Source organism: Spea bombifrons, chromosome 10 (assembly GCF_027358695.1).
Source record: "Spea bombifrons isolate aSpeBom1 chromosome 10, aSpeBom1.2.pri, whole genome shotgun sequence".
Classification (NCBI taxonomy): domain Eukaryota; kingdom Metazoa; phylum Chordata; class Amphibia; order Anura; family Pelobatidae; genus Spea; species Spea bombifrons.
The window spans coordinates 38,602,058-38,627,249 of NC_071096.1; the positions used below are offsets into that span (position 1 = coordinate 38,602,058).

Here is a 25,192-nt window from a genome sequence, read left to right on the forward strand (position 1 = left end):
GGGGTCAAGGGTCATGGGTGTCTGTGGAATATTTAAAATCCCAGATAAAAAAAGGTATGGTCTTAAGAATTTGTCGGTTCATAAAGCATTCACACACTCTGTGATCTCCAGGCCCTGGGGCATATCCATCACCGGGCCTGGGGCATATCCATCACCGGGCCTGGGGCATATCCATCACTGGCCCTGGGGCATATCAATCACTGGCCCTGGGGCATATCCATGACTCCACGAGCACAACGTGTATATAAGACTAATTCCTGCACTTTGATGGCCAACATACTGCAAGACAATATTAGTGACCTACCACCAGAAACCGTACGTTGATCACATGAAATGCCACTTTTTAGAATGAAAGCTGCCTTAACATATCCTCATCCAAACTGCCGCCTTATGCACTAGTAAAGTACATAGGAAGCAACACTGTGAACGATTCAGTATTACATGTACATTTCTAATAGGACACGCGTGTGCAGCATTTCCATATGTTTTTAGCAGCACTTTTCCAGCAAATTTTCAATACTTCGGTAATAAATCCCTCTGCACAGTTTGAAAGGGGACTAAAGCACCTCATTTGGGGATTATAAATGAGCAGGTCTCTTAAATGAATTTAAATAGATTACACTGAACCCCTCGGTGCCAGTCTTCACCGGCAGCATGACTAGAATACAAACCTCTAAAGGCTACAAGTACCGCCAGGTGAGTGTGCCGCGCGACTCTAAAATACAAACAATCATATCTGAGCAGGAGATAGGATCATTGCACCAAAACCACCCATCACCATAGCAACTAATGGGAGAGTCCAATCAGCAGCAACAGACTACTGTTTATATAGATGTTCTGGATAATTCAATAAAATGTACAATATTTATAATGAATATTTCAATGTTCCAGAATCCATTGATAGATTGTTACCCCCATTGCTCTGATACAATGTAACCAACAGCCTGTAGGGACAGGAAATAGCAGGAAACAGCATGCCCTGCTGGGGGGATGTATTCCACTGATTCTGGTGCATCTTGTTACCATGGGAACCAATGCCACCTGGACCACTGTACTGGTTGCTATGGTGATAAGACCACTTTGGACAGAATGACTTTTTATATGTAACCCCAGTATTACATTTTATTTTCTGCTACTCTTACCTGAAATGCTGGGCTTTGTGCTAGATGCTAGGAGTTGTACTGGGGGTCTCTGCATGCCCTGGAATTGTCAGATTCACTCTTTATCGCCATTTAGCAGATCTCTCCTTGTCTTTGGTAATTGTTATCCCACGAGGGTAGCTGGACCATGTTACCCCACAGACAAGGGGGCCCCCGCGTCTCCTGGTGCAATAAACAATCGGGGTACTCGGCTCCTTAATACAGTCTGTGAGAAAAAACTTCAGAAACTGCAGCTCACAGAGTACGGTTCCCGAACGGCTTCATTCCTCTACACGGACTCCATGACAGGGTTTCACAGGAAGTCCCAGAACGAACCCCATTCAGCCTGTTTCCTCCGCGGACTATTTTCTGGTGGACTTGTTCCTCGCGCATTGATAGCGCGGGACGTATCACCGAGGAGCGCCCAGAATCTACAGTGTACATAAAAGGCGGGAAGCGGAGCAGTTTGTGAGGTAGTGGGGTTCAGTCAAGCACGGCACCTTCTCCTCTCCCGGGGCCCCAACCAAGAGGGGCTACTGTCCTCCTGGGGCCAACAGGGTCTGGTAATATCTGACCAGAAGAATTAGTGAATAGCTAACAGGCGCTTGTACCTGCTGTGAGGAGATCCTTGTAATGGACGCTGTGCCGGCTGTGAGAGGAGACAGGCCATGGAAGCTGTGCCAGCTGTGAGAGGAGACAGGCCATGGAAGCTGTGCCAGCTGTGAGAGGAGACAGGCCATGGAAGCTGTGCCAGCTGTGAGAGGAGACAGGCCATGGAAGCTGTGAGAGGAGACAGGCCATGGAAGCTGTGGCAGATGTGAGAGGAGACAGGTCATGGAAGCTGTGGCAGCTGTGAGAGGAGTCAGGCCATGGAAGCTGTGCCAGCTGTGAGAGCAGACAGACCATGGAAGCTGTGGCAGCTGTGAGGGGAGACAGGCCATGGAAGCTGTGAGAGGAGACAGGCCATGGAAGCTGTGCCAGCTGTGAGAGCAGACAGACCATGGAAGCTGTGGCAGCTGTGAGGGGAGACAGGCCATGGAAGCTGTGAGAGGAGACAGGCCATGGAAGCTGTGAGAGGAGACAGGCCATGGAAGCTGTGCCAGCTGTGAGAGGAGACAGGCCATGGAAGCTGTGCCAGCTGTGAGAGGAGACAGGCCATGGAAGCTGTGCCAGCTGTGAGAGGAGACAGGCCATGGAAGCTGTGCCAGCTGTGAGAGGAGACAGGCTATGGAAGCTGTGAGAGGAGACAGGCCATGGAAGCTGTGAGAGGAGACAGGCCATGGAAGCTGTGAGAGGAGACAGGCCATGGAGGCTGTGAGAGGAGACAGGCCATGGAGGCTGTGCCAGCTGTGAGAGGAGAAGGGCCACGGAGGCTGTGCCAGCTGTGAGATGAGACAGGCCATGGAAGCTGTGCCAGCTGTGAGACAAGACAGGCCATGGAAGCTGTGCCAGCTGTGAGAGAAGACAGGCCATGGAGGCTGTGCCAGCTGTGAGAGGAGACAGGCCATGGAGGCTGAGTAGTGAAGAGGTTCAGGTGATGGGGTAGTCCGCTGTGCAGGTTCTGGTAAGTGCAGCCTGTAGGCCTCTGGGTGGGTAGATCGCTGCCCATCTCAGTTATCTTGTATAATGGATTGTGGCTGGAATGCTATTACTGTGATTACCCAGAACCCCTTTGGACCATGGCATGCATTAGATATAACAACTGTTCTGAGCTAATGTTTCCAATGTGAGGCAGTCGCCATAGCAACAGTCCTGCTAACTGCTCAAGACTTTGCTAATTGCTCCAGGTCTGCCTATAGGGACATTCAGGGACATTGTAACATATAACCCCTAATGCTTGAAATGTACCTGCGCGGTGCTTCGCCCTGTACCGTAGGGCCACGGAAGTTAACATGGTGTACCTGGAGCCGGTTAAAACTTTTCAATGCACCTACAAAGTGTATGGCACTAGAAATATACTCTTAATTGCCCCTCAAGATGTGCCATTCAGGGATCACAACACAAATCATCGATCATCCCGTAGGGTTAGTCATCAACATAAAGAAATCCATCTAATTATGAAAACGGCTGGCGGAGAAATCCTTTGTTATGCGAGGCTTAAACGAGCATAAAGATAACAACACAGATCTGACACATTTCAAGCCTAGAAAATGAAAGGTTTTAAAAGACAATTTGTACGTATGTGAGAATGCACGTCTAGCTTCATAAACGAGATTGGTATCAAAGTAATGAGCTGCTAGCCTCCCAGACAGCGCATATCTCTGTATAGATTATGTCATAGCAGGGGGCTGGTTAATAAACAGGCGAGGGGTATGTGCCCAGCAGAGATGGTCACACATTTTCTGCATTAATTATGTTCTGGATATGCCTCTCCCAGTGCCAAGGAATATGTCAGTAAGAAAATGTAAAATTGCACATCTCAAAATGTTATCTGTGCCATAAAATGTGTATGTGTGTATATATATATATATATATATATATATATATATATATAATGACTTAAATGCAAATATGTGGGGGATCCCCTATTAAAGTTGAGAAAGCATTGTGAGTGATGGTAATGGCTTACATGTAACTTAATTCCAACATTCAGCCTGGCGTGTCAGATGAGAAGGTACGTGATACTTAAATAACATTAAAATGGTATTGTTCTATTGATTGAAATGTCCCCCTTTTACCACCAGAGTCACCCTTTGTACATAACCTCTATGTTCCTGCTTTACACATTTCCATAAGACCTACCCATACAAAGTCCTTACCTTACTGCATATTTACTCTCTCTTACTGTGCTGCCTACCTTCCCACTGCTAGAGGTGGAAGAAGTAAACTAATAATGAAAAGGCCCCAGCTTTAGTATTCTTCACTCCCTTTCACATCTGTGAGCGTATTACGGTAATGGATAGGATGTGCTTATCGCCCATGGAAAGTAATACCCACTGTGACAGAACAAATTGTCTGAACTGGGATCTCTCACTGAGAGAGTGAGGAGCATTTACAGCAGGTATAGCGCTCTCCCTGCAAAGGCTAAGGAGGCCAGTGCTTTCAATATGATCAGGTGTGCCAAGCTCGAAATACATAATTGTCAATCCTGGAACAAAATGCTAAATGTAGAGTCACCATGGAGACCAGTGGAACAGTCTTGCTAACCACATTTAGCACATAACCCCAGAATTGCTCCTTTTAACCCTGGTGCCACGGGTGCTTATCAATTTTTGCACATATACTTCTGTAAGTAAATAGCAATGTTATGCCAGGTTTACACGAATGGTTAAAAATGCACATTGTTTTTTCACGGCAGGAATACACAAAACTAACTTCCCTAAAGGAATTTTGAGGAGAGGAAATAAGTACTTGTTATCGAAACCTGTTATTATGAACCATTAGCTGCATGATCATGAGCATTATTGTTCTTGTTATTTTTATATTTATTATTGAAATTGCACAATTAATTTGGGTGTTACGCAGCATCTGCAGAAGTTTATATCCTAAAACGAAGGTTCATGCAATTCATTTAGATTCCAGTTTTCAGATATTACTGCAAGTTTAATAACAATATCACAGTATGCCACAAAATACACAAAAGGGTTTGGAGAACACAAAAATGTTGCACCATTTACTTTTTACTGTAAGTGTAATGCTGAGGCAAATGTAACAATTGTTGCAGTGTTCCAGTGTTGTTATGGATACAGTTCAACCAGTTCATTATTTCCATATGGATTGCAATGATTGAATACATTTTATCTATAAAAAAAACAGGAACTTTGAAGGTGTTTCAGTTTTTATGGGGACGGTAAGTACCTGCTTTATTGTCACATGACAATTAAATATCTTCATTTTAAACTTGTACAATTGATTATTGCTTGTAAATGTTCGGACATTCCCCAGTGGTATAGATGATGTTTGAAGCTGTTAAATTGATATGATAAGGTGGCACAGCAGCTTTGATGAAATCTGTCCTGAAAGCCAGACTTTAATTGATCCACCTTGACACTCTTCTGACAAGACCCTGTAATCTCGCTATGGGAATCTCTGCGGTTACCAGTCTCCTCTGCTTTTCAAAAGGAAATGATTATGGAGGAGCGGATGACAAATTGATTGTAACTGGAAGGAGTGACAAGGCATGCTCCCTGGAATATTAGGATCTTTGTCAGCGTCTTCCTTTCATGCTAGCTTGTAATAAATGTAATTTTTGTTTATTTTTGTGTCCTCCACTTCAAAAAAAAATTTCAGTTTCCAGTAATAATTGACAGCCAGGCAAATGCAAGAGCTAGTGTTAGAAAGAGCAAGAAAGGTGTGCGACAGCAGTCAACTAAAGTGTTAGAAAGAGCAAGAAACAGGGCAAAACAGGGCATAACTATTCAATATCACAGCGCAATACCCATCACATACTGACAAGTCCATATTCCAGAAATCAATTACAAGACGGACTGCAGTGAAACATTGCGATCAAGAGGTGGGACTAGATGCTGGTGCTTCCGTATATATGGTTTATCCTAATGCCATTAATTCGATTTAAAATTAAACAAAGGATTTTTAATTCATGTTTTTGTCTGGGAAATCTGTGAGATTTAATTTACCACATTCTTGGTTTCTGCTGCCTGTCAGCAAGAGCTTTGTCAGCGGAATAGAGCAGCATCATCTGAAAATCATCCTGGGACTGATGAAGAAGCAAAATAGTTATACAGTTATGCCTGGAAAAGCAGTTTGCTCTCTGGGATCCAGAGAATACATTAATGTTACAGCAGTCGACTTCTTCAAAATGAATTATCTCCTTCTGTAATAAACTTTTAGATGAGATTGAAGGCATGGTAGGGTTTCAATTTCCTCCAGCTGACCTGAAGTCATGCCATGCATATAACAGCATGCAATCTACTTTATTATATGTTGGTTTTTAGTTTTTTTTTTACTTTTGGAGCAAGAGAGATCTGAAGAGATGATAAAGAGATAAAGAGAAAACATGCTATTGTTAATATATGCCCTGGAGAAGATTCAAGAACGTCATCGGTTTAATTACTGAAGCAAGACAATTCTAGACACTTGTGCGTGACTTACAGATTAAATAGAGGCAGTCTTCTTTATATTTTTACAGAAAAGACATAGAAACATGCGGTTACTGTAGACTTAACTTAGCCAGCAGCTTTCTTTATCCTCCTGCTGAAGTTGATTATGGCTCAGAGGTGTCAGGCTTGCTGGCAGTCTTGTTGTTTTTTTGTTAATTCAAGAAATCAAGTACCATTGTTTCATATTGTGTGGCTTGGTTTTGTTAGCAGAGCTTTCTGGCATACACTCACAAGTCACTCTTCTTTCTTTCTATTGTACGGATTTCTCCATCTGGACATCTTGTTACTTCTCAGACTAATAAGAAGAATCCTCATAACTATTTAAATTGTAAACTGCAATGTATTCTCTATGGTGTCCTTGTATTTTATATGGATTCTTTAGTTGTTGGGCCAAAAAAAGAGATGTGTTGCTTAGAGGTCTCTTCTTCATGGAAGGTATTATCTTTGACCAAAGATTCGACCTTCTCTTGGACCAGTACGGCTACATCCATTTTATTTTCCTTAATGATCTTTTTTTTTGTGTTTAGAATATTAGTTTATTTCATAATTTTTGGAACAGGTTATAGGACACATTAAATAATAGCCACGCATGTGGATCTAAGTTATCTGCAGGATTACTGTGTATGTCTTTACGTTTTATTCCTGTAAATTGTTGCTAAGGAAACTGTCAGTGTAATTACAGAGAATTGTTTTCCATGGATTTTGCTTCTGTCTTTGTAAAAACTAAATGGATTTCAAAGACGCTAGGCCTTGACGTGGACGTTTTCGCCTGAATGAACAATAAAAATACTCCAGCTTTGGTATGTTAAGATATAGGTTAGATATGAAACTATCCATGTCCACCTCGTGAGTTCCTTTGTTCATCTACCCCAAGGATATTCCTGCAAAGTAAAAGATTCAGTTTTCTGAAAACCGTCTCTTCTTTTTGCCCCCAAACCAAGTTTTCAGTAAGGAAGCTCCCCTCATGTTGTTGTGCACTGGCTTAGTACCCACCTCGTTAGATCAAGTCATAATAAGCATTAAACCACACTACCCGTTTTTACTGTTAATAGTTGTTTTATTATACCATGGGTGCAAATCATGAATTTACAATGGAAATGGTTATACGTACACTATATAGATCACACACTTTCTCTGTTACAGTCATTTTTATACTATATAGAACAACTTCTGTTGATAAATAAGCTCTGTGTACAGTACTGGCTCTCACTGAAAACCACAGAACCTTGCTTATGGAAAATATAACTTCTACTTTGGAACATTGCAATTTAAGAGATTATAAGCATGCATCCATAGAGGCTGGATTTGCAGGACAGGGAATATATATTTATGGAGATATACGTAAAGAAAACAGAGATAGCTGCAGCCCATGTATAACAACCCATACCTAACCGAACGTCAGAAGCAGCAAGGACAGTGTGGGGTTCTTTAAAGGGAAAAACACTCCAGAAAATATGAATTACAGGACATAAAGCAATGGCAAAGAAATTAAATGACTGGGAATTAAGAAAACACATATTCCCCATCCCTTTGACTATCTCACCCCTTTGTCACCCCATTGTACTCTCCTAAAACTACAGCACGGGATGCTGTTCTGGATGGCTGCATAGCCCTGGACACAACAGGAGCAGAAGAGGACTGTAAGAGTTCTTACTAAGTATATTGGTCTGGCATGACGGCCTGTCCATTGAGATAAGTAAATGCTTTGAAGTGCTTAGAGGACCTCTATCACAGAGAAACATTTGTCTACTTGGCATTCCCAAAAGGCACAATCTATGGAAGAAAGAAATCTAATGTGGTTAAAAAAAAATGTCAATGAAGAAAAAGAGTATTAAGTAGGGTATGTAACGAAGAATATGAAGGATCTTCCTTAAAGAACGAGACCCTCATACATGGGTCCTTCTGCCTCTGGAGCTTCTCTTCTCAGACGTAAATGCTCAAGCGTGTTGTGAAAGTGTTTGTTAATTTGTTCAGTTTCTTCACTGGCCTCTAGGCTGGGAAGGTCATCTCTAATCTTCTGGATAACTTGGTTTAGAATCTGGACAGTGACCTAAAATATATATTTTTATTGTGATCAGATTTCAAGCAGGAAGCAAACAATGAACATGCATTGCTTCTTAAAAGTGTCAACTGTCATAAAATAGGTCAACTCAAAGAACCCATAACAGAACCCAGGAATCTAAAAGGAATTCTCACTTACTAAAGAAGTTTACAAGTGGAGTAAACTGCTGGCTAAAAGGTTATTCAATCTTTTCGACAACTTACACAGATGGGAATAAGGAAAGGTATGATTTCCTCCAACGTCTCCCTTTTGCAGCATTTTGTATTCAAAAACCATCCAAACCATAGCAAAGAATTCACTTTGATCCACACAAACAGCACCTTCAAAAACATTGTCTACAGCTCTTGCAAATAAATTATTAAGAGGTGAGAGGGAAAAGCCAGGTTAGAATTATTCATGGGTGTTCCTGCACTCACCGCATCATTTTCCTTCTCATAGAAGTAGATGTATCTGTTGAGAATTTCGATGTAGAGCTGGACTTGTAGAGAGGGATCCATGCACTGATTTGCTATCTTCAGAGCTTTTTTCAAACACTCCATCACTCGCTTTCCACTGTGAATCTACGGAGGTGATATAAATAAGAATGCACAATGAAATCCAATGCTCCACTCATCCAAATAGTTAGCTTTTTAAAAAAAAGACAAGATGAATGGGCTCTGTTTTCACTAAAGAATCCTCGAAATAAATTAAAGAAGGGAACTATCCACAGGAAGCATTGACCGTTACAGTCCCCAAGAGATCCATGCTAGGTTGTTTCTATGTTGAATGTATCAAAAAGATCAAGACTCCTCGTCGTACACAGTGACTAAACGGATCATCGAAGAACCCACCAGCAACAAGCTGTGTTCTTTTGCAATCGACTGTATTGACATGACGGCTGTAATCATATTTCCAAGGAATATTGGATTTCATGTTGTTCGCAGGCTTGTAACTGTGCAGTTTGCACCAACATGGACATTTAGCCAGTTAACGGATTGCCTGTTTATTATTAACCTTTACTACCCAAAGTACAGCACCTTGTGGTGTTACATGCAGCTATCATCCTCTCACCTCCTCTCCATTCTTGTCCGTGTTGCGCCCTGACCAGAAGAGGTGAGCCGAGGTGCTCACTGCTCGGCACTGGTCGGGTTTCTTCAAGAGCTTGGAAGCTGCCAGAGCACTCTGTGTCCTAAGAGGCTCATGGTTCTCCTCACTGAAACACTTCATCTTCTCAAAGGTCCCGATAATCAGTGTGATGGCTGCTAACTGGGCTTTCGAATCACTGATTTCATCTTCATACAGCGAAAACGCCTAAGATTCAGAAAACAACACAGAGCTCACAATAATTAATTGTTGTATAATGTTTAAACCAGAATTAAACTACTGTGGAAGTATCTTTAAGGGACAGTGAAGTCTTATAGTATGAGAACTGAAATTGGTATTATAAATATGCAAAATAACAAAAGCACATTTAGAAAAACGCTGCTGTTCTAGTACATCTGTTCATTTGCTACTTCCGTTATGCCTAGCTTCTGAAGACTACATGAACTGAGTGTGAGTCTGGCCTCCATCTACCTGTAAAATGGTAAGATGTTTTACCAACCATTACCACCCTCTCCAGAACTCAGCGCTCAGCCTCTCATCTGCCCCTTAAGCCGAAGCACCTTGCACAGAAAGAAGACATAGAACGTGGACTCAAAGAACTACACATGACAGGCTACACCACGCATGGTAAAAGTATCGGAAGACAAGGCTTTTGTACAAAGCTTGAATGTACAGATCAAACTTTCGTGGATCAAGATCTCCCGTTAGCTTGTGCTCACCTAGACACGTCGCAAGCAGCCTTTGCCTTGACCCATGAAAGCGACAGTATAATAAGAACAACGTCTTGTTTCATGGGAGAACAATTTTCCATTGTCTCTATTCTATAATTGAAAAGGAGGGTGGGAAGGTCACCATCAAAGTGACAACGAGATGAATTGGTGGAGGTTTAGTTGTTACCTGAGACATGAATTCATAGGCCACAGTCTCGTGGTTTTCAAATCCAATTTCACCAGCTGCCAAGGCTCCTTGGAGGAATAGCCTGAGGGGCAACTCAGCCAGTTCGGCTTTAATTAATGCACTGATCGTCTGATGTGCAAAGGAGAAGATCTTCTGACATTTCTTCTCCCATTTATCATCCTGCGCGGCATAAAAACAAACCCTTAGAAGGAAAATAGAAAATCCAACCCGGCAAATGGAAGCGTAATTATTTAGCACTTGTCTGCGAAAAACATTTCACAGCATTGATTAGATTGCAGGGAAAAAAATTGTGGATGTGATTCTTCCCCGTCTGCTTATTTTTAGATTTCTGTGTTTCAGTTAAGAAACCGCAATGCAACAGATTCTGTAACGCTACTCTTTCTTGGGATATATGCAAAACTGTGCTCTCTGATGTACAAATCACAGTCACACCACTAACACAATCAAGATTATACTGTATCTTGGAGTATGTCTCACTTTGGTTAAATTAATTCATTTTAGCAGTTCCTGAATTTCTGACAGTCTAATTTATTTAAACTTGACTTGATCTGTTGACCCCTAAAAATTCTATGACTTACTACTTTGGCATTTTCTTTATATCGGAAAGCGAGTTTATAAGCTGCGAACACCAGCGGCGGTAGCGTGTAGCGAATTCTCTGGTTTCCTCCCGCACCAAAGTGTTTCCGAGATGTGTTGAGAATCTAGAAGCCAAATTTAAAACATAGTTTAGGCACATCGATATTCTGACTCTACTGACAACAAACAATAAAAGCAGTACAATTCACAATTGGTATTTACCAGCAGCCGATATGGATGATAAACAAGAAACATAAGAATATAAATGACATCATAACCTGATTAGATCTACTGGCTACGCATACCCCATGATTAAATGTTATGGGAAGTTATGGTTGCATTGAACATGCTGCTATTCTGCTATAAACCGTCAACTTCTGAATGCTGCTTTCAACAGCGGAAATAACCGTATTGAGCATGTTTACAGAATAAGAAAGGCTTTGACCATGACATCAGACGGAAAATATGTCCTCCACGGGAAGAGGCAGGTCATGTCCTTATACTGACTACTTTCTGTGTGACATTGCACCAGGCAGTGCATGTAATGGACATTAGGACGTGGTGGTGGAGGACAACATGGGGACCCATCATCGGTGCCTCTTAATGATGGAACATTTCAGAATTCACCGGAGCCATTTCCAAAACCGTCCTCTTCTTCAAAATGCAAACTTCAGTACGTCTATATATTCTTCCAATGTTTTTGCGAGAGAACTTTAAATCTATCTCCTAACATAAGGGCAACACAAATATGAAAAACCCTGATCTCCCACGTCTGCCTATTATAGTCTTCTTCTGTGCTGACAGTCACACTTTGGCAGTGTCCTTACTAAGCAGTAACATCATAATACATTGGGGGGGAAAAGGCTAATGAAAGGCTTGAGACGGCTTCCTCGAGCGGCTGTCGATACATTCACACACACTTTGTATGTGAAAGAACAAGCTTTTTACCCTGAAACGCTGGTTGTGCACTCTGGGGTCTGTGTGCTAATGAATACTACTGAGGCTTCTCTCCACATGAAGGTACTACGACAGGAATGGATATAATATTCAAAGGGCCAGTGACCTCTTATTGATTATTCCGTGTTGGATTCATTAAAAAAAATACCCGACAAGGCATCAAAGAAAAGAAGCACAGACCATTACTACAGATTATTGGTGTTCTGTGCGCACGCTGTAAGAAATTCTGCATTCATAGCTGTTAAGCAAAAGAGTAACCACATCTCTGAAGTCACATATAAGACGAGGAATAAACCCTGAAAATGACGTACCCCCCTTAAAAAAAAACCACAATGAACGAGTGATACAAAGTGAGATTCTTTACACGATGTGGATAGGCCTCTTCGAGAACAACCCAGGCCAATTAAAAAGGTATTGAATGTGAAAACAGAACTATCATTATCTCAACAGACCCTTCATTGCTCTAGCTGTTCTAAGCGATGGCTTATTAATTGGGGTCCGGGACAGACTCAATGATTTAGATTTGTAATTAAAACCTGGCACTAGAGAAACTGCAACACAGCAGCTCTGCACGAGGATCATCCAATCTGGTTTAAAATACTGAAAGACAATTTGAATAAATTTCCAATTTGATGTGTCTAATTGACATAATAGGACCAGAACACAAGAATAACAGAACATGGGAAATTAGGTGACCGCTAAATATCATATATCACTACCCACTGTTGGTGATAAGAGACATGCAGTTGTAGGCAGTTAACATGAGCGTAAGATAAACAAGTTGCCAGCCCTGCAGATGGATTTGAATGGTATGACCCACACATTGCGTAAGATTGAAGAAAATTACAGATGACAAAAGAGGGGAACAACCCTAAAAAACGTAGTGTGCATCGCAGGACATGGTGACTTGCGGAGAACAGATATAGAAATGTGCAGTTTCTGGGATTTTTTTTTTTTAAATAAAAATGCAAGACAATTTAAGGAGAGGTCCCTGGGAAGCACCAACGCAGTCCTCCTGTTATTAATGTCGGAACACCAGCGGTGTAACTGGCAGATATTCATTGTGAGATCCGAGAACTGATTATGGATATTAAAAACGGAGAACTAGATAATAGTGTTCTGAAAACATTTCTTATAAACGAGAAATCAACCACTGTTAACCGATCTGGCGTGCCTGGAGGATTAATTGAGAATAGAAAATGATATTTAAAATGATTTATATACTGCTAATAGCAAAGTAGGATGGTATTACCAGATACAGAATGGTGAGATACAGTAATTGGAAGTTTAAACCGTAGCTGAACATGCATCTGATTGCCTTTCTGCAAATGTATTTTTAAGTAAATTTAACATGAGGACTGTGTATATTACTATTTACTAAAGGAGCTACACAAGACTTCTCTTCTTGATAGTCCTGAATACCTTACAGTAACTACTGAAATCTCAAGTATTCATAATGATAGTCCAATATTCAAAAAACAAAGAAAAAGTTAAAAACGTACCAAATACTGTTGATCTGGGTCATCTGAACGCAAGAGGTGGATAAATCGTCCAACTAGACTCTGTTCATCCGCAAAATCTTCAGGATCCGGGTCCTCCGCCGGCTGGTCAGGCTGGTCTTGTATCAGTGTTGATACGAGATTCATGATGGCGTCCACCTGGCAAATGGAAAAAATATTAATTACCCCAGTGGTCCCAGTTCAAGGCTTCCCTGCAAAACTCCCTAAAGGCTTTACAGAGGGGTACACCAGCCCAGCGACCAACTGCCCCTTATTACAAGGCATTTAACTTCTTCCATATTTCCATTACATATATTGATAAAATATCTTGAATGTCTGTAACAGCGAAACCAAAATCTTTACCTGCTCCTGGGTGCCGACTTCTGTATTATAATCCAGCGCGCTGCTCAATACGTAACAGCTCATACTCTTCCGCGACTCATAATCAAAGTACTCAAAGAGAGGGTGGAAATGCTTTAGCTTCAGGACCGTCAGGATATTGTTATAAGTATCGACGGGGATTTTCAGAAGTCTGGTCAGCTCCTTGGAAACTGCGCTGCTTGTGGCAATGCTGTAAGATACAGATCAATTGAATTATATCAGAGTTACCCCTGTCCCCCGACATCTTTTCAAACGATTTCTGTGGATTAATGCAGAGAACGGAACAGCAAGAACAGATCCTGCAATCCCTATTTTGTTCAGTAATACATACATTTTTTTTTTTTTTTTTTTTTTTTTTTTTTTTTTAACTACCTGCTAGGACATGGAATAAAGAGACCAGAGAAATATCAAAGCCTAACATGCAATTACATGGTGTACAAATCAGGAGCACTTCAAACCTCATCATGTAGAAGATTAGTGCTTCCTACACAAGAATAAACTGTTACTTAAACTAGCGTATCAACTAAGCGACGAACGAAGACCCTCAATTCACAAGCCAAACGTGGAATGATTTTCACTTTCAATGCCACGCAGAGATTTGAAACAAGCAATGACAGCTGTTAAGATTATCTTGTTTATCAGTAACAGTGACTTTTATTCTTTTAAATTCACCCTCATGGAACATCTCATGCTTCCACTCGTCATCACCCATCATATTGTCTGCATATTAATGTGCTGCCCTTCAGGAATAACGTATTCCTGCTATATATGCGACAGAGATATTGTTTTAAACACAACAGATTGGAGAAGAGCTAGCCAGGCTGAGTTACTGGTGTCACATCAAGCACTAGTTAGACTAAGTGCCACTTTGGCCTTATTGAATAACCACCATTATCAGTGTAAAGCAGAGCATACACTCTGGATGGAACATCGGCCGTCAGGACACAAGAGCCGTTTTGTAATTAGAGTTGATTATGATGAAGACTATTCAGTGATCCAATGCCTGGTCTCTTATGAGAACACGCTCAGTCGAAGCTACACAATTAGGTTAATACACAGTGTGAAATGTCTTACCACGAACAACAAAATTAAAATAGATCCAGTAATGGACACTGTACTAAATAATCACTGTTCAGATCTTCTGGGACATATTATACAGGAGCTATGTTCTTTCCTTCCTTTCAGGAATTTTAACTTTTTTGTTTAGAAGGGAATGAAACAACCGTATAGACGTTTGTACGTGGACAATAATACTGGTCTGTCTATTAACTGTCCTTTAACTGTCATTTCCCACAATACGTTTGTTAAACACCATGGCTTGCTAGGAAACTTCTCTGGCGCACACTTGCTTCTTGGCCAGGCCAATACAGTAACCAGGCAGGTGGGGATCCCACAGTCTCCACTAACCGTCGTCAAACTCAGAACGAATAAACCGAGTGGAGATAAGAGTACAAACATCACAATGTTTTATCTGGTGACTGTTCCTAATTGAGTGATGGGCCCTAGAAGTCACCCGATTTTGCAAACATTTCTAAATGTGTCTTGTGCAATTACATACAGATTCTATACAAAGCTTTATTTTGTATCACATTAATCTAACTGCTTGTTAAAACTTGGTTGCCTTAGCAACTAGACTTGAAAATGGCTCCAGATCCTCTATGGTTTAAAATAGATACTGGCAATCAGATTACATTCTGTTCCTAGACACCCAAACAAAACATACATCTGTTCTGGATTCATCAACTAAGATGTAAATGTTCATAAATGGAGACTTTTTGGAACAAACACATGTCTATCTTTGTTTACTGTGACATGGAGCTATACTTTCCACTGCAGACAGAAAACATGGAGACAAACGCCAGCTCCTAAAGTGCTCATGGGAGAATTGGCTACTCACTGTTCAAGGTTGAGCTTGTTAAAGATTTCCACTGTTGTCTCAAGCACTTTATCAACATAATCCACGCGGTCGGGATAGCACTTCATCGCAAGGTTAATGAGAGAAACTTGCAAAGAAACTACATCCTCCGAAGGCATGTCCTGTCTGGACTGTAAGTGGCACAGAAGACACAGGAGTTTTGTTAAGCCTTTACTGAGGATGGAATAAAGAGTAAATTGTCATAGTAGAGACATATGCCTTTGGAAGGGCAATAACCATCACACTCTGGCCCTACCTGTATGACGGAGGCCACCTGCTGAGAGAAGATGTCAAACAGCTTGATATCTGCTGGGATTCCAGGTCCATCTTCCCGATGTGCGAACAGAGCAAGTCTGAGATCAAGAAAAACAGAAGAGGATCTCGATCAGCGTCGCCGTTTGGAGACTGGACATTATACTATATAGTCTTCTATTTACAAGCCTCTCTCTCCATTCCTTCCCACAGTCACATTTATACAAGGGTTTCTCTCTCCTTACGTCTGCTCCCATAAATACATATTACTCTCGTAGCCAGAACTAGATTCTTGACAGTGGAGACCATGTGTGGAGACCATGTGTGGAACCCCCCCCCCCCAAAAAAAAAATGAGCCTTTGGTTAAATCATAAAAGCCCAAAAACTAACCGGAAAGAGTAAACCGAAGCCAGGAGCTTTTCCTATACAAAGCATCAGAGCCCCCACAGAAAATGCACTTACCTGTCGATTAAAGCAATGATTATATTTTTCACATTGACATTTTGATGCAGTTCAGCACAGGCTCTGAGGAAAGGGTTTAGGGTCTGAAGATGGAATTCATCAGGAAAAACCTAAACAAGAAAATGTAAATGTTACACCGGACAGCATTTCCTACCACGAGTGAAGCGTTTCCATGCAATGCGACAATAGATCCAACAGAGAAGTGAACTTATCGTATGGGACTAGCGAGATATGGTGCCTGATTGCTGGATATTACCTGGATTATGCATTCCATGAGGTATTCCTGAGCCAAGGCATCCCTGCAGTTAACAACTTGTTCCAATATCCCAGGCAACACAATCTGAAACGTGGACAGAAAATCATAGTTCAGTTCCAGCTGCTGGAGCCCTATGCACCCCACACAGACCGAGCCCAACTCTCAGGGATACTGCAGATACATTTACCCCAAAAAATTCCTCTCAACACGTCATCCTGTCTTAATAGAAAATCTTCGAGGAGTGACAACCCGCAGAAAAACAGTCCTGAATACCTAAAGCACCACCATTATCCTGCCTCCCAGTCTCTGATGGAATTGTTGGCATTTTTGCAATGTTGTGCCAACGACGGCACAATGAAGCACCTGTTTGTATCTCTCCACGTTTACGCCTTCCAGCTGGCTCAGTCGGACTAAGTTCGTTCCCACTAAGATGCGGAGCTCCTGTCTCTCGCGCTCTCTTTTCTCTTTGTCCCGACTGTGTCCTTGGTGTTGCATTCGGACCCAAAGCTTGTTCATCTCGGCAAAATTCAGCAGCACAAAATCCATAGAGTCGCTGATATCACCGGTAATGTCCTCGCTGTAAAGAAAAACACTTGCGTATAAGAACACATGAAAATCTAAGCGTTATTAGTGTTACTAGTAACTACATTCACCGCTAAATTGACCTCAGGCGCATTTACATCGGGCTCAATGTGACTGAAGATGTAATCGTTAACTGCAAAACCCTTCTATTTGGGAGCCGACTGGACAAGTCAAAGTAACAAAAACAGGAGTCCCTGTGGTTATGGGGTGGATGGAGCACCAATTAGCGAGTGTCTTACTGTGTCTGCTCTCCTTCATCCGGCAGAATGTTCCTAGTGCATTGTAACAGGTAATTTCGGAGAAAGAGTCCTCTCAGAGGATGCTGCACTCCGCGACACATCTCCACCATGTCTTTCAGGATGTCTTTTCTGGACTGGGAGAATGACTTGACGTAGACCACTCCAACTGTGATGAGCAGATAACTAGAAAAAAAAGGAGCCACTCGTCACCGGAATTCAATAAAACCGCCAACCATAACAATGCAAACTTGCGTCTGGAAGGATCATTGTATTTTCAAAGCGAAACATTTCTTTTGGGCAGTGGTTTGCAAGACATGGCAAGACTGTTACAGTGTACAGTTTGTGTGAAAATATTCTCATTCATCAGGTCTTGTGTGGTGACCTCCGAGGTATGCTTCTCTAGATGTACCCTAAAGCTCAATAATGAAAGAGTACTCACAGCCTGGGGATGATGTTTCCGGCATATTGTACCAGCTCATACAGATCAGACACTTTTCTTCCTTTAGAAAATTCATCTGTCAGATACACCTCCAGATAATGCAGCTCATCTGAAATAGCCATGTCTGTTCCCACTCAGTTAAAGAGACTTCCGGTTATACAAGTGCATTCGTTCATAGAAAGAAGCAACGTCCTTCCAAAAGCCACTTAACTGCGCAATGGATTATTCTCAAAAAATCCTTCGAATTTTGGAATTGAGCTGACTGGCAAAATGTTTCAACTCATAGAACAGTCCCATGATACCAAGTCATTTATCATTCAACACTAGATACAAATCATATAGATAACAGGGTACATTAACGAGAGAGATACGGGGATCCGTTAAAAGCTCCGTTAACGGTAAAACCAAAGCGGCTCACAGCCCCTAACAGCCCTCTGCAAAGGTCCTGTCCAGACTAATACAGAATCATAACAACAGGTGAATGAAGGTATTACATAAAGTCAACAAAAAGGCAAAAAAATGTAGACCTCTACAAGATGCAGTTGTCATCTAAGCCCAGGAATATGAAACGCGTCAGTGACCACTACTCTATTGTGGATTTTTCCTTCTGTGTTTGGTCCTGTGTCATTGCTACTATTTTTACTATTGGAATACGCAATAAAGGGTTAAACAGTTTTTAATCGTATACACAGTCTCTCTCACTGTTCCTAAGAGTAAGAATATTTCTCTAGCCTTTTTGGGTTTGTTTTTTTCTTCTTCTCTTGTTTGTTACATCCCTACAAACCTACAATGCCACTTCCAAGCCTAGAGACGAAAAAGGGATGATTAATAATCAGCAATTACGCACATAATGAAAGGGCTCACCAACTAACGAGCATAAACGTCATGTACTGTGTGATATTTACGATGCCCTACGCAGCTTTAAGCGGCTGTCATTAGTTTGTAAAGAACACAGAAGACGTAAGCAGGCTCCAAGTGGTAGAATACGAAGATACACGAGTGTCTCAAATGTGCGGAGCAAGCACTAAGACATCTGCAAGTTTCTACAGACACACTCGGCGGTCTCTAGTTCATTTCTGTTGTTGCCGGAGAAGCCACGTGACCCTGATACTGTTGTAACATCATTGATCAAACCCTCTCACTCTCGTGCGTGAACAAGCAATCAATGGCGTGTTTTCTGCAATCAGTCAGGGGGCTCACAGCGCGTTACATTGTGTGCAGTCTTTAAGATTAAGAAGGGCATCATTATCCCAGCACAAAGTCCCACTAACAAATATCTGATTGCAACAGGGTCCTCAAGAACCAACACTCTCAAGTGGTCATTAAGACACTCTAAGAGACACCCTGTTACACACATTTTCTTCTAAAAAGTCATTCACTAAATCAGCAGGTAAAAAAACACACCAGAAAAAAAAAAAGTTACAAGGAAGCTGAGACACTCCGATTCTGCCAACCCTACCCCTTCCAGTCACTGATGATTTATTCCTAATTCACGTCACATGCGCAGTCACATGACAAGTATTTTACAATGAATGTTTTCATCCGTACTTCTTCAGTCTACAGGGAACACGTCGCATAAGGAAGAAAAGTATAAACAGAACGCTCCTCCTCCTGCATTTTAAGAATAGTCTTCTCAATAGCCGTGAATTAAGGAAGAAAAAAAAGTAAGACGCTAAAAGAAAAAGTTTTTATGAAGACGAGCATGGAATAAACTACTGAAGACTAGGCAACTTTGCAATAAAGGATACAGAGCTCGTAGTAGCTCTTTGGAGAGAGCATGGAGGTGCGCAGCTCACCAAGCATGTTTGAGGCATGTTTTAGAGCATCCATCAATTTGTTCTTGTCCTATAGAACAAAAATAAAACAAAACTTTAAGATATAACACAACATACTATGGGGTATAATCACACAAACAAAATGTTACTGAAGACAGTCATAGAAGACTTAATTGATACATTTGTAAAGGTTTCCCAGATCGTACATCTGCCAATATATTTTTTACAAAATGAAACGTCTCCTTCCCTATTTTCAGGGGCAGAACGGACTGTACTTCCTCCTTCTGGCTGGTGTCTTCTGCACATATCAGGACGCCGTAGTCTACTCTATACAGGAAAGAATGACTACTGTACACAATGTGTCATACTACAGCAGTGTGCACTTATAGACCTAGAACCAACAGTCCAGACATCCAATCCTTAACGTAATCGCGTGTAACACGAGACACGCCGAGTGCTGCGGCACCATGCGCAGAGCGGTGTGTCGCGCTGTGTATATAAAAGAGTGGACTGGAGCGGTTTCTGTACGGTTTCTGTACGGCTGAACAAATTAAACAGAAATGGATTTTTCACAAAGAAGGAACATAAATATATATCTGAATGCCGGGGCAGTAATTCTAACTGGGAGCCGTCTGGTCTGTTGGTAATAAAGCTAGTGACAATATTACTTATCCTATGTCCGGGAACATTAGTTAAATATTAAGCTCTCCTGAATTTGCATATTGAGGCCATTTATCAATATATACAGGTATGAAAAATATCGCTGCTTCTTTGTTTTACTTATTTTTTGTTTTTCTATGTTGCTTATTTTGATGTCGACCGGGGGCGAAGCTCAGGGCATTTCTAAGAAGCAGACTGAAGCCCTCTTCGGATGCTGGGTTTTTGCTTGGTGACGGGCTTGAACCCGTCTAATGGATTTCAGTATTTGGTAGACGAAGCTCTCAATTAGATGAAATAGCGGCAGAATGATAAGGACTGGTTAGAAAATAAAATTTCTAATGAATGGCGTATGGCGGGCTGTGCTTCGCAAAGACTAATTTCACAGTGACAGCCGCCAGTGGCACGGAGCAGATGCTGTACGCCGTGATTTACATTGATTAGGGGAGCAATTTTCCGTGCCGCCCCAGGGGAAATTAGGCAGATTAGGATTGATGGGACAGGCAAGAATTTCATTTTTTTCTATTAAAATAAATGAGGCTGGCATTGTTTTGCAATAGGTTAGGAAGGTGGCTGTAATTCAATTTGATCATGCAACACGAATATTTTAAAACGGTCCCATATGTAGAGCTTAACTAGTACGGGAGATTAAAGTTACTTATTTATGTATCCAGGTATGCAGTGTATATGTCCCCCTATAGCCACACAAAGCCAAGTCTGAAGCAATATTAATTATTGATTTATATAGCGCAATTATATTCCGCAGCGCTGTACAATGTGTAAATAGTGCATAAAAACACTGCATCATATAAAAATGTGGGTTTACAAAGCAAACGGTCAGAAGGCCTCTGCTGAAAAAAGCTTACAATCTAGGGAACTCAAGAGATGCTGAATTATTACGGACATTCGCCCCACTGTCCTATTTGATCATCGTTTGAAACAAGTTTGGACATACACCTGCCTGCTGTATACAGAATTCCCCTATAGCCTCTGCCTTGGGATATAAACCCCGAGACCACACTCCCTCCTTAAGCTGTCTAAGTGAGGGGTGTCAGAGGATTATATACACCACCTGATATTGCGTAGGTCCCCCTTTTGCTGCCAAAACAGGCCTGACCCGCCAAGGCATGGACTCCACTAGACCTCTAAAGGTGTGCTGTGGACGTTAGCGGCAGATTCTTTAAATTCTGTAAGCTGCCAGGTGCGGCCCCCCACGGAGGCATCCGGGTGCCGCGTTTTTTCCAGGTAAGTGACGCAGGGGACAGCATGGGCACCCTGACTGGTCTGCGGCTACGCGGCCCAACAGGCAAACTGCAACGCACGGTGTGTTCTGACACCTTTCTCTCCTCTGTTGGATTTGACCACACGGGCAGCCTTCGCCCCCCACGTGCAGCAATGAGCCTTGGCGCTGGTTCACCGCTTTTCCTTCCTTGGAAGACTTTTGATAGGTACTGACCACTGCAGACTGGGAACATCGCACAAGAGCTGCAATTTTGGAGATGGTCTGAGCCAGTCGTCTCGCCATCACAATTTGGCCCTCGTCAAAGTCACTCAAGTTCCTTACGCTGCCCATTTGTCCTGCTTCTGACACATCATCTTTGAGGATGAAATGTTCACTCTCTGCCTAACATACCACCCACCACCACCGGCAGGTGCCATGATAACAAGATGTTCCGTGTTACTCCCTTCATCTGTCAGTGCTCAGAATGTTACGGCTGATCGGTGCATACAAGGAAAAGAAACCATTTAAGTTACAGAAGTATAGCAGCTGCACAGAAGCAATGGCTAGTTCTGTTTCGCAATAATCTTGAGGTATGTCTGAGAAGCCGGCCTACAGAGTGTCCAAAACGTGTGAACGAATTTAAGGACGCTGAAAAGGTGCGGGGATGAAAATAGCAGCAGACGCTCCCACTGTGAATATCCACATGCTTAATAGTCAATGAAATGGTTATGGTAATTGGTTCATTACATCTTCACACAAGGAGCCGGTACATGAATGGCTCTCTTACCCTAATAACGTTAACATCACTGGAAATAGCCCTTAGCTTCCCGAATACATGGGAATGATTAGAAGAATTTCTCTTTCTTTAAAGAGTCTTGCCGCTTTTCTTTCAATTAGAGATCCGTGTGTCTTTAACACATGCCTAGACCAGGGAATAGTTCCACCAAGTGAATACAAAGATATCGGCATAAACGTCTCTTTCCCAGCCCACGGAATGCCTTAAATCTATTATTAAGCAGAAGAGCACTCTGTAAATCTCACGGTAGAAGTTTAGCCGTTAGAACGCATTCGCCTCACTCCTCAATGTAACAACCACACCTTCGCAATCCAACAGATTTCATGCGGACTGTATTTCAAAACACCACTAATAACAGTTTATATGCAGAAACGACACCGTGAATTCTTTTGTCCGATTTCTCTTTTTTTTTAAAAAAAAACCCCAGCTGTCCATGAAACAGAACACAAGGTGCCCTGATGACTCCCACTAGGCGAGTTTTGGTCTGATGGGAAATATTATTTCAATTTCCATTAAAACGTTCCTGAAATAGCAGTAATCGAGACAGAGTATGAAGGCTCATGCGCTGAATTCTCAAGCCATTCATGAATTATCCTGGACGGCCCTGGCTCCCCCGCTCAATGCTTTTATTTCCAAAATAATCCTAATGAAGAACAACACACGTCCCCATCTCTGGAGACCATCACAAAGAAACAAAGCGCTCGATAGGACATCACTCCGTCTCATCTCAAAGATATGGATAACTATATATATAAAACAAATAATGGGAAGCAATCTCTTTCTCAGAATTAAAAACACATAAACAGCCCACAGAGCCACCCATTTGTGATGCAGGACGTACAGAACAAGCAAAAAAAGCAGGAAAAACAACAGGAAATTTCCATTTATTAGAACATAAAAACACAGAACTCTGCTGGACGGCCAGACATCAATGGATGACAAAGATTAAGGAAAAACAACATCTGTTTTCTCAAGGAAGTCACCAAAATGTTCTCAGCATTGAACTGAAGGAATTCCCTGCCTACGATCTGCATTTTAGTTAGCATTAGCGGGTTTTCTTACCAGACATCTTTTCATCTGGAACGACTGAACCTTCACAGCCTGGATAACTTCATCGAGGAGCTTCTCCTGCTCATCTTGAGGGGACGGTTGTGTCGTCGGCTGCGGGATGAAAAAGAAAAGGCACAAATCATTTAGAGAAAAGTGCTTTTCAGCCAGGAGACTACAGCCTGATTGAAAAACAAACAACCGGCCCAAGAACCCTCATGTTCAGGTCTACGAAAGACAGAAGACCGTCACTCGATATCGCTCCCCTGCCTTGGAGTAGAATGGCGGAGCAAAAACTCCCAGTGCCGATGAGTACCCAGAGTAATAACAGGATGAATGGCAGGTGTCAGCAGGAGGCCGGGGGACATGGTTTTCACTAAAACAAGGATCCTGAAACAACAAACCTGGCTACGATCGGCCCATGGGGGTGTAGGCGCAGTTATCCTATTTATACTAGACGGGGACCATATAGGATTTGAGGATCTTACAGCGAAAAAAATCCGGGTAGACTAGAAAAGAAAATTGGTTCTTATCTTCTAATTCGATGTCGTCTTTTTCTTGTACATGTAGGATGTGTTTGCGATACTTTTGTTTCAGCGAACTGTTTGGGTATTTACAGATTATAAAACATTGTAACAAAAAAAGTAGAAGCAAAAAACTCTTTGGGGAAAGAGCCCTACGTTTCCCTCCAGCAGCGTTTGACTAATGGAGAGGCATTTAAATGGTAATTGTTTTATTTGCAGTGTTATTTAAGAGACATTGTGCATTTTTATAAAATGTTGGGAGATTTGGTACTGGACTGGAGAATAAGATCGGAAAAACATAACTAAAGTGCATCCCAAATAATCACCCCCTTCCCTCAAAGAAGCAGGAAACTGAGTGTTTGTTAGTTTAGCGACGTTGGTCCGGCTCTGCACACGGCAGCGCGTAAGGACAGGCGTGTGCGAGGCTTTAACACAATAAAAACGTTACTTTATTTTATTAAATCACTTTGTATAGTAAAAACACAATCATGAATTAAAGCAAAACTTTTGCTTTTTGCACGCCCATGCTAGGCATGACCGTGGCACCAGCGTGCAGAATGTTAAATATATGATGGGCACCGGCCTAGCAGCCAGGAGCAATAAAGCTTTAGATCCTTTCCCATTACCTTTTACTGCACTGTTCACAGCATGTGACATTATCTGCATTTATCAGCTATGGCGGCCGGTAATTAGCAGGGTAAATAATCAGTGTGCATGCAGATTCTTGGCAGGCCCTGCCGGTGACTGCTCTTTACCCTGACCACTAGTCACTTGTGACCGGGGGAGGGGGGGTCGGGGCTTTAGCGTTTACTGAACCCTACAGCGGGCTGCCAGCCAGGCATGCAGGGTTTGGGGTGCGCACCGTGGGGGTACAGGTGTGCCAGCCGCTGTCACGGGTACATTATCCATGCAGCCAGCCCCCTTATCCCTGCACACAGGGAGGATACCTCTCGTGTGCCTCCCCCGCCTTCCCACTGCTGAACCGGTGATCACAGGCCGGGGCTGGGCCCAGCACAGCCCCGCTACAACCCACACCAACGAAACCGCTCGAGTCTCTGCCCTAGGGGGGCACTGCCCAGTCCCCCGCTTTTTGAATCCACCGCACAGGTTCCTGCACTGCGTGGGGGTCATCAGGACTCACCATGATCACACAGCTTCCAGGACCAGGAGCTCCTTCTAGTCATGTGACACAGTAGACATTACACACGCCCTCTACCATGCTACAATGCTTCCGATTGGCCGAAACTAACCGACCTCCCAGCCAACTGCGAATTGGCTCACAAGAAGCGTTATTGGCAGTGTTGGCACCCAATCAACTGATCCCACTGCAATCTGAGGCGGGGAACTGAGG

The 25,192-nt window shown here is 42.3% G+C and overlaps 1 protein-coding gene across 1 annotated transcript; it reads right to left on the reverse strand.

Annotated features, from left to right (window-relative positions):
* Positions 1–8,021: 8,021 nt before the first annotated feature.
* On the reverse strand, positions 8,022–25,054 carry VPS35 (VPS35 retromer complex component). Its single transcript, XM_053449085.1, has 17 exons — positions 24,983–25,054; positions 23,333–23,431; positions 19,569–19,665; positions 17,821–17,944; positions 17,382–17,564; positions 16,924–17,137; positions 16,561–16,644; positions 16,305–16,414; positions 15,847–15,943; positions 15,573–15,721; positions 13,658–13,865; positions 13,298–13,453; positions 10,841–10,963; positions 10,242–10,421; positions 9,312–9,551; positions 8,678–8,821; positions 8,022–8,249 (listed from the first exon to the last, which is right to left on the reverse strand). Exons 1-17 carry the CDS (start codon positions 24,983–24,985, stop codon positions 8,070–8,072), a joined length of 2,391 nt encoding a protein of 796 aa, XP_053305060.1. The 5' UTR covers positions 24,986–25,054; the 3' UTR covers positions 8,022–8,069.
* Between the last annotated feature and the right edge of the window lie 138 nt (positions 25,055–25,192).

Excerpts from the sequence above, each read along its gene's own strand:
- VPS35 (XM_053449085.1), bottom strand. Across the intron at positions 19,666-23,332 it reads TCCAGATGAAAAGATGTCTG|GACAAGAACAAATTGATGGA; the intron begins GTAAGAAAACCC and ends TTTGTTCTATAG. Across the intron at positions 17,945-19,568 it reads AAAGAGCTACTACGAGCTCT|ACATGGCTATTTCAGATGAG; the intron begins GTATCCTTTATT and ends GAGTGGGAACAG.